At 40.7% G+C, this 10,956-nt stretch overlaps 1 protein-coding gene across 2 annotated transcripts in view; it reads right to left on the reverse strand.

The window, feature by feature from the left end:
- The window catches only part of SCML4 (Scm polycomb group protein like 4), a 59,506-nt gene extending 50,852 nt beyond the window's left edge, over positions 1-8,654 (reverse strand). For both annotated transcript variants that reach the window (XM_030882904.3, XM_030882908.3), the window contains exon 1: positions 8,499-8,654. In XM_030882904.3, coding sequence (XP_030738764.1) covers positions 8,499-8,654 — 156 coding nt within the window. The remainder of the gene's footprint in view (positions 1-8,498) is intronic.
- Between the last annotated feature and the right edge of the window lie 2,302 nt (positions 8,655-10,956).

Raw genomic sequence — 10,956 nt, forward strand, 5'->3', positions numbered from 1 at the left:
AAATGGAAAGTGATTTCAGGTAGAATGTATGAAATGCAAAAAGAAATGAAGAATTTTTTTAAGTGGTAAATACGCAGGTGAATCTAAATGAAAATAACTGTACAAAACAAAAATAATTGTTTTGAGGGATTAAAAAAGCAAAAAAGAATTAAGATGTGTGACGACAGTAATATTGAAGTGGGGAGATAAATGGAGTTAAAGTGTCCTAAGGTCCTTGTATGATCTAGGAAGAAGCAAAGGTAAGGTTAACTTTAGAAAACTCTAGTACGTAAGCATGCCGTAATTTCTAGAGCAATCAGTAATACAATAGAAAACATAGTGCTTAAACTTCAAGAAGTAGAAAAGAAAGAATTATATGCTTAAAAATCCAAAAGAAGGCAGGAAAGACAGGTAAAAGGAACATAGAATGAGTGAGACAAATAGAATACAGAAAATAAGACAGATTTACACCCAAAGTTATCAATAATTACTTGAAATATAAATGGACTAAATGTCTAGTTACAAGATAAAGATTATTATACTGGGTGCTATGGATTAAAATGTGTCTCCCCACCAAAAGATGTTGAAGTCCTAACCCCCAGTACCTGTGAATGTGACCTTATTGGGAAATAGGGTCTTTGCAGATGATCAAGTTAAGATAAGTTCATTAGAGTGGGCCCTGATCCAATATGACTGTGCCCTTATAGAAAGGGGAAATTTGGACACACAGACAAACATGTACAGAGGGAAGACAATGTGAAGACGCAGGGAGAATGCCATCCACAAGCCAAAGAACACCGGAGGCCCCCCAAAGCTAGGAGAGAGGCCTGCAACAACAGATCCTCCCTCCCAGCCCTCAGAAGGAACCAACCTGGCTGGTCTTGATCTCAGATGTCCACCCTGCAGAACTGTGAGACAATAAATTTCTGTGTTCCATCAACAGATGAATAGATAAAGAAGTTGTGGTACATATACACAATAGAATATTACCCAGCCATAAAAAAGAATGAAATAGTGCCTTTTGCAGCAACATGGATGGACCTAAAGGTTATTATACTAAGTGAAGTAAATCAGACAAAGACAAATATCATATGATATCACTTACATGTGGAATCTAAAAAATGATACAAATGAACTTATTCACAAAACAGAAATAGACTCACAGACATAGAAAATAAACTTATGGTTACCAGAGGAGAAAGGAGAGGGGGGGATAAATTAGGAGTTTGGAATTAACAGATACACACCACTATATATAAAATAGATTAACAACAAGGACCTACTATATAGTACAGGGAACTATAGTCCATATCTTATAATAACCTATAAAGGAAAAGAATCTGAAAAAGAATATACATATTCAGTAATACATATATATTAGTAATACATATATCTAACATGTATATATATGTATATTAAGTGATATATATGTATATCTAACATGAAATTAATACAACATTGTAAATCAACTATATTCCAATAAAATTTAAAAAAAATTTGCACTGTTTAAGCCACCCAGTTTGTTGTATTGTGTTACAGCAGCCCTAGGAAACTGATGTACCAGATTCTATTTTTAAAAAATCATGTTTTCTCTCCCTTCCTTCCTCTCCCACACCATTCGAGGACAGCTTTGTCCACGTCCCTGCCCATAGCTTTCCCTGGGGGCACACTGCTCCTTTAGGCTCACTCTCTTTCTTCACAGAAAACTCCCTCAGGTTCTGCGGAGATTCAGGGAGCAGGGTTAGGGAAAATTGAATACCTCACTGTGTTTAACATTAGACTTTAGTCTAAAAAATTTGCCTGTTGGAAATGCAAATCAGCTCCAACAACAAGAAGTTTGTGGCCAATGGCCTAATTCCATTCCGAGGAGTCAGCCTGTTTCTGGGTTTACCCACAACTTTTTCTCCTTTCCCTTGGGAGAGATTAAACATGCGAGGGATGGAGGAGCCAGTATCCTTTGGCCTTGTTTACATTTCTCTTACTCCTTAGCATAAGTGAAAATACCAATTAACATTTATATCTGAGTTACACTCAGAATGCTGGTCAGATACCAGATACCACTGCCCCAGACCTACTGCTTAGCCTCACCCCTGACCATTGCTCCAGCCCTGGGGTGAGGGCAGGAGGGCGGGGATGGTCACAGAAAACCCCAGGAGAGACAGTTCCCCGCCCTAGGGTTAGTGTGCATGGAGGCAGAGGTGGTGCTACCATCCTGCCTGGGTGAGGCTGAGAAGAATGGGTTAATTTCCTCCTGACAGAGGGCGGCTGAGAGAGGAGACAGGGAAGCCGTGAAGCCCGTACTCCGTGAGTACGAGGAGACAGAAGGAAGAAAAAGGAAAACAAAAATAACCATCATTGGATAAAGTGGGATGCAGAAAAACAGATCCATCCATGTGAAGTATTTAATGAATGTCGATGCTGCCCTGTGACTCCAACAATCTTCAGTAGAGCCCACACATTTCAACGAATGCTTGCTGTGATGGAGCTTCTTACAGAAACTGGTGAGGGAGCCAAGTTCTATGCACCAGCAGGCGTGGGGTCAGCCCTGAAGATGAGAGTGGGGATATGGAACATACACTCACAGGCATCCTGAGCATAGCAGAGCTCAGAGCAGCGGGGAGGTGGAGCAGCTTCTACTGGTTCACAAGAGGTGATTGTTAAATTTTCAGGAATATTGCAAGTTGTTTGTTAAACACAGCAATTATTAAAAATTAAAGTGCATACACGTACAGAGTATTAATTTTTAAAATATATTAAGAACAAAGGTAATAGATACTCAAAACTCATCACTTTCTAATTATTTTACTGTTGCATCTGTGTGGAAATAGAGTACAAGAGTGATACTACAGCACATCTTTTACCAACTCCACGTTCAGGAAAGTCACATTGGTGCCTTGAAACTGGCCATGTTGGGAATATTTACACCTTGGAAATTGGCAAATGCTACAAATAGGGCTGGATTTACTGTTTTGTTGACTTATAGGCTTAAGAGAGCAATGGAGAAAATATTAAAAATGCAAATTAAACTTAAAAGTGTGTCTTGTCTGTAGCCATTACACAGCGAATAGAATGAAAAAACAAATATTTTTTGTTTTCACAAACTATTATCCAATTCAGCAAAGAAGTCAACCACATCCTTGACAGATGAGTGAAATTCCAACATACAACTTCACTGTTTACCTTTCTCTCACTCCTTAACATAAGTGAAAATACCAACTAACATTCATGTCTGAGTTACACTCAGAATGCTGGTCAGGAAACATTCACCAGATACCGCTGCCCCAGATACACTGCTTAGCCTCACCCCTGACCATTGCTCCAGCCCTGGGCTGAGGGCAGGAGGGTCACAGAAAACCCCAGGAGACACCGTCCCCTCCCTAGATGCTGCACACCGTTCAGCCCAAGGGAATGGCCCCTGCCTAGTGCCTTTGTAGTCATTTCCCTCACGGGCCACAGGTGGTACTTCATATGCACCATCAGCAAGAGGGGGACCTTGAAAATAGGCACAGGAAAGGTTAGATGTCGATTCTTCCCTTCCACACTATTAGGCTGCCGTTAGTGTTCCTAACTATGACTCTTAAGGCAATACAAGATCTGGATAATCAAAGAAGCACTGAAGCCAATTCAACAGTTATAATGAAAACACACTTTAGAAAGAGGCTTTAAACAAATGTTGGAACAAACAAACAAACAAACCCTTTCTACTTAAGTTTGAACATTCTCTTAACTGAGATTTTTGTTAACTTGACGTCCTTGTTACACAGTGCCAAGAACACATACTTTTTCGGGGGGGAAAAGGATGACAATAAGAAAGGAGGAACAAAACAAAATGCTGCATTTACTCTTGCTCTTTAGAAAATTACTTTCTTTATAAAGTGAATTTACCAGTTAACGGAAGACTGTCCTTTCAATAGTTAGCAGAAATTGCTGGCTCTTCCCAAATATCCATGCTCCTCTCTTCATTTATTAATGGAATCCCTGGATTTCAGCTTATCATGTGGTTGCTCAACACTACATTTTCCCACCTCCTGTGGAGCTAAATGTGGCCAAGTGACTCACTTCCTGGCCAGTGAGTTGCAAGTGTGAGGGTGTGTACAACTCTGAAGGTTTCACCCTTAAAGGGGAACAACGTGCCCTCCACCACCTCTGTCCCCATTCTGCTGGCCAAAGTAGTGGGATGGTGGGACCTGGAGGAGCCACCTTAGAGCATGAGGTAGAGACTGTGTCTTAAGATAGCAGAGCAACAATATGAAAGGAGCCTGGGTCCTCCACACGGTGGAGTCATCGAATCAGCCCCACATGGCCTTCCCAGACAGTAACATGAGAGAGAAATTAGTTTCTATCTTCTTTAAGCCACTGTTCTTTGGCCTTTGTTACAGCAGCTGAATTTGTATGCTGAATGATACAATTATTAACATTTTAGAACATATAAACTATTTGTTTTTAATATTTCAGGGATGATATTCTTTCTAGAGCATGTTACACTTTTCTTAGCTAGTTAAACAGAGCAGACAGAAAGTAATCTACTCTTTTTTGAATCAGGAAACACAAATACTATTCTGAACAGTAATGCAAAGAGATTGCTGAGGTGGAGAGGGCTGCTGGCCAGACAGTATGTGGCCTCAGGCTGCGGGGCATGGTTAATTCATGCCTAATTCCTGCAGTTTTTCTGACTCTTCTCACTATGAAATTATCAAGGATCTATAAGAAATATATATATATAAAGTGCTTAGGCCCAGAGACTCAAATGTAGAAGTGCTCAGTAAGTGTTACTTACGACTATTATTGCTATTATTATTAATTATTATTATTGTGTACTGGGGACAAATGGCTATCTTAAAAAACCGGCACTTTTTTCTTCCTGCTTAAATCATAAAGACACAGAAGCTGAAAATCCCGCTATTTGGAGCCATTATAATCAGCTATGTCTACTGAATGGAAGTTAGGGTTTATCCCTGGTGCAGACCCTCTCTCTTTATCTTTTTAAAAAGACTTCCATGGTCTCCTTCGTCATGAAATGTAAGGAAAATCCACCTGTTGACCTTGGGGAGTCTCTGAACTGAGGACCTAAATCAACAGCAGATTCTTCAAACTGAGATGTAAATGTTCTGTTTTATAATGAAGAAAGCTGTTTTCGTGGCAGAGTATGGCTCTTCGGAGAAAATATGACGTTAAGAGGTTTTTCCTTCCTTTGACTGGGGTGAGAAGGGGGCAGGAAGGCCATAAAATGATACTCACAGCAGCAAGCAGGCCCCAGCAAAGTGGCTGCAGGCCGGGGCCAAGAGACATGGTCAGATGGGCCCTGGGAGGAGGAATGACCCATGAACTCTGGAGCACTCACATCTGAATGCCGGTTAAACCCTTCATTTTCTGCCTATAATTTGCTCATGTTATTCTCAAGACTCAGAGAAGAGGTTAAATATCACAGCCTGTGTTAGCTGTGCTTGGGTCTTAAAGGGAGAGGCTTATACCCATACTTGGACCAGAGAGAGTTTCCACACGTGCAGGGACACAGAGGTGACTGACAGAACAGCTTGGGACAGCACCAGGCAAGAAGCGACAAATGTCAACCAGCACAAACCTGTGATACAGTTGGTACAACCAGGCATCCTCAGAATCTCCTGGCTCAATACTTATCATTTTATTAAGATAATATTGTTAATATAAATATAATAATGTGCTGACATAAAGTTATAGTGTTATAAGTTTACAACTGAAAAATTATTGTATATTTTATTGTTCTAAATTATTAACATGATATCATATAATTATACTTTCAGTATCCAGCTGTGTGTGCAATCTTCTCCCCAAAATATCTTCCCCTTCAAATCAAAGGCTATTAAACTGCAATAATCAAGCTTGTAAGAAATGCATCTACAATAAAGGTAAACAGACACTGAGGAAGGGTTTGGAAGCATTTTCTTAGTAATAAAATACAAGATCTTTAAGGGTAGACCAAGTAATATCTTATTTCACTTGCTCAGGATTTTTTGTTAACAACTCTGGCTCCCCAGCTGTGTCCCAGGTAGTTAAAATTGCCAAATGAGTGGTCATTTGGTAAATGGAATCAAACTGTACACTTTCCTTGCTGGCATCTCCACAATTAAAACCATTTCATTACTGGTAAAATGGGGCTTCGGGGTCTAAGAAATTGTCAAAATAAAACCGGAGAGACTTAATACATTGTTAACTTTACTTTGCCAAGTAAGGACATTTTTTTAAGATTACCAAACCCTCATAATATATGACACTTAATAAACTTTAACACCAAAATAGCAGGAAGCAGATATTTCAGAATAAAGGACAATCCTGGGGCTTTCCTGGTGGTGCAGTGGTTAAGAATCCGCCTTCCAATGCAGGGGACACGGGTTCGAGCCCTGGTCCGGGAAGATCCCACATGCCACGGAGCAACTAAGCCTATGCGCCACAACTACTGAGCCTGCGCTCTAGAGCCCACGACCCACAACTACTGAGCCTGCGTGCCACAACGACTGAAGCCCGCGTGCCTAGAGCCTGTGCTCCACAACAAGAGAAGCCACCACAATGAGAAGCCCACGCACCGCAACTAAGAGTAGCCCCTGCTCGCCGCAACTAGAGAAAGCCTATGCGCAGCAACGAAGACCCAACACAGCCAAAAAAAAAAAAAAAAAGAATAAAGGATGATCCTTTAGGTGGAATCATTTTAGCTTTCTGAAGACTTTAGACCTTTTGCTCCTGTCACCAGGAGCGGGTCGGGACTGCATACAGACTGGCACCCGGTTTGGAGCCGTTTTTCTCGAACACGAAGCCCATGGCTTGGGGAGCTGCTGGCCTGAAATAATTCCCACAATTTCCTCAAATATATGGGAGGTGGACTGAAAGAAGATCTGTGGCCTGTTGTCCCCAGAAAAGACACCCTGTGACGCATGGGAATAAGATCCACCTGCCATGTGCAGGGCCCGTATGTCAGCTAACCGTCTCCAAAGCTTTCTTCCTGCCTTGAGCTGTCTTTGAGTGTTAGGAGAACTGAAAACTGCCTTTTTCAGGAGACAGGAAAATTGCAAAGTTGGGTTCATTCCACAGAGTGAATTTCCATTTTTCCTGGCCCCAGAAATGCTGTGTCTGTCGGTAATTTTCTTTCTTGGGTCACAGCTCCCAGGGGAGCAGGAGAAAGGCCAAATAGGAGAGAAAATTTTTCAGTGTGTTTCTTTAGATCCTGGATTCACTCCCTGGCTCTATAAACAGAAGGGCTGCCCTGCTCCAGCCTTCCAGATGCAATTCCCAGACCCCAGCAACTGCACAGGTAGCTGAGCAGAGAGACCTGCCCTGGGCCAGCTTCAGAGACACAATTCTGAAACCGGTGTGCCCATGAGAAAAAGGAAGCTCTCTTTGTTAAAAAAATAACCAGTGACAGAAGCCTTTGCTTCAAGAGCTGGCTGAGTAAAAGCTTCTTTTACTAAAACCAGTGACCCCCAAATAACTTTAAGTCACCTTCCCCCTACCTATTGTGTCTATTTTCCAGCAGTTGGAAGAACTGTGGAGAACCAAAGGGACAGAGGCTGAATTCATTACCAATTCTTCCGGAAGCTTTGTCTTTCTGCTGACATGAAATAATTTCCATACATTTTCCTAAATATATGGGAGTTAATTGCCAATTTGCATTTTGGTTTGCGTATTCAGATCTCAAGATGGAAACATAAGCTCTTTACTTCTAGAAAAATAGACGAAGGAAAACTTCTGAAGCTCATTTTCTAATGCCCGAAAGGCTCATGGAAAACAACTCAATGATCTTTCTTCTCTAGCAGACTCTTCAAAAACATCTTAGAGGAGAAGCTCTCCCTCGGGTTTGGGTTGTTTTATGTGATTTCAGTTACATCAGAGAATTTAGTCTCCACCCCACAGCCTCGCCAAATCATTAATTCTTGAAAGAGTAACAGGATTTTCATTTTGCCTGATATGTCTCCTTGTAGCCAATCTTGACGTCAGCGCCTTTTGTAAGCAGGAAACTATGAATTAACACCCTGAATTTTCATGATGAGTCCCCTCATTGAGGCTCTATTAGGGAAAACTCTTCACGACCTTTGACACTAGCTTGCTCGCATTATTAATTTAAATGTCTCAGGGACATCATCTGCTTCTACTGAAATTAATGACAAATGAGCTCTGGAAAGTGGCTTCCAGAGCTGCCCTCATAAGAACAGTCAGGGGAAAGCTCAGTGTCTGAAACGTTCATTGAGATGCGAGGCTTAATAATGTGTGTTTAGCTATGACCCTAAAATCTGCTCGCCTTACAACTTTCCCCATCTGGTGTAATTTGCTTTCTCCACTTGTAAAAATGCACATGACAGCGACAGCATGTATTGTGTGCCATGTTGCAACAATGAAGCCTCGTCTGTCACATGCTTCATTGAGAGAAACTTATTTCTCACCCTGTCTTTACCCAGTTTCCAACCTCTCATCACATTTGGCACTGGAGTTCTGCCCAAGCGCCATGCCCCAGCCCAGTTGCACTTTGGAGAAAGGAGATGATGGAGCCATACCTTGTACCCGGGTTTCCGCCCTCTTTTCTTTGGGATCTTCACTGCTGGTAAAGAACCAGCTGAAGCAGAATAAAGGTTATGAACTGCCATCTTCATAGGTGTTGAGTGAAGTGGGGGTCGGCCTCGCTTTCTCCCCGGGATCCTCTGAGACTGCATTTCTGCTGGTGCCAGTCTTACAGAAGGAAGTGACAAATCGCTCACAGGCAGAAGAGGTGCTAAGGATTAGTCCAGACACAAAGCAAAACAAAAACAGAAGTGTTTGTTTGGTTTGCAAGGCAAACATGGATCCGGTTTGGTGATTTTGGCCATACCTACCCCTTAAGGGAGGGGAAAACCAAATATGAGCGAGCCAGGCACCAGTAGGAGCTTTTAAAGTGCTGTTGGGCTCCTGGTATAATTTCAAGGATAGTGAATTTCCACGGGACTAGTGAAGTAGGGAAGATACTGGCTAGGTGAAGAGGACAACAGCTTCCCAGCAACAAGCACAACTGATGATGTCATCAGCAAGGAGACAACTTTACCTATGTGTCTCAGTTCAACTCTGAGCTGAAATAATAACAGTATTAAATAAACAACCATTTTCTCACATTCACTCCTACCCTTTGGTTGGGTGACAGATTGTTATGACCCTTTTTTTCCCATGAAAGAAATTTAACAGTACAAATCAATTGGATTAATGTTGATTATGTCTCCTATCAAAATGTGGACAGAGATTTGCATACAGAGATGTTCATTTTGACATGATTCAGAACTGCAAAAATAAAATGGATAGAGCCCGATAACAAGCAATAGGGGAATGGTTAATATATCTACAGAATAAAACAGTCAACTAGTTACAAGCCTTTAACGATACTCTTTTTAATAACATGAGGTTGAGTGAAAAAGCATCACACAAATTGCCCATGAAAGTTATTTCAACTCTGCAAAAATTTATGTGGTGAAAAACTAGAAGGAAACTTGCAAAAATGCTGCCAATGGCAAAGATAGTGGGACTATGGGTAATTGTTCACCACACACAAATCCTTTCCCCCTCGTACTATAATATGCTTAGCATTAAAAATATTTATAATAAGCTTCTCAAGTAAAGTTGACTAAATCTTGCAGCAAGAGGTAGTTGATCAACCTCAACCTAGAGAACGCAGCTGTATCATGAGCTCAAGGATCACATTTCCTGGAATGTTCAGGAAAGTGGCAAGTGGGACAGAACTTTAGACTTTAATTCAGGGGTGATGTTAGGTGATAAAATTCATTTCTGAGCATTAGTGATACCTAAGAGTGGAAATAAGAGGCTCTTTCTCAAAAGGCTGCTGAAAGAGTTGGAAAAGACAATAGAAGCAATCCCTACACCCTGGTCTGGGCAGCACTGCAGGGACCAGATTGCTTTACTCAGGAATGAAAATATCAAATAGTGGGAATTCTTAAAAACATGACAGGGAAGAGACTCCCCTGGTGGCCCAGTGGTTAAGAATCTGCCTTCCAATGCAGGGGACGCTGGTTTGATCCCTGGTCGGGGAACTAAGGTCCCACATGTCACGGGGCAACTAAGCCCAGGCGCCGCAACTACTGAGCCTGCGCGCCACAACTAGAGAGAAGTCTTCGTGAGCTGCAACAAAAGATCTGCATGCCGCAACTAAGACCCGACACAGCCAAAAATAAAAATAAATAAATAAATATTAAAAATAAAATAAATATTAAAAAAACATGACAGGGGAAATCTGGGGTGTATCATCTATAGATGTAAGGTCACTTTGTTAATTCTCTGAATATTAATGGTATTCTATCAATGTCTTGATTTTTCTTAGAAATATCATACCTAGTAAATAGAATTTTAAAGCATAAATTTACCTATTGACTGTATTGTTAAATATTTCAGATAGATGGACAAGTAATTAAGGATATCAATTTTCCCTGTTTTTGTAAGTTTAAGAAAAATACTATATCTCATCAATTCTATGATGCATATTTTTTCACATATTAACATCTTTGAAATCAGGATGCACCCTAAAGCACTGTAAGTGTGTCAGAATTCCATAGGGAGCATTTTTTCTTTCTTAGTGGTATATGAAATAATGACGTGTGATATACTTAAAGACATCTTAGAGTCAAGGAATTATGATCAATGCAGATAAACCCATATGTAGACAAATATGTAAACATTAGACTATCTCTAGACTTAGTATCTCTGCTCCACAGTGCCAACAAATACCCAAATATTCATTTTCAAAAGAGAGGCTTTTAAAAACATTGAAAAACCACAAAAAATTATTCAGTAAGATTTTTGCTATGTGAAACTTTATCTGAATCCCATTTTGAACTACCATGATCAAGTTTCTGCTTCTTCATAATTAGTTTATCTTTACAGATTTTGGAAACAGGAATTTTCCTCGTCTAGGACAAGTTTCTCTACCTTTCTACTTTCATCTAGTGAGGAGGTCAGCAATGTATTTAATAACATCAA

Source organism: Globicephala melas, chromosome 14 (assembly GCF_963455315.2).
Source record: "Globicephala melas chromosome 14, mGloMel1.2, whole genome shotgun sequence".
NCBI lineage: Eukaryota > Metazoa > Chordata > Mammalia > Artiodactyla > Delphinidae > Globicephala > Globicephala melas.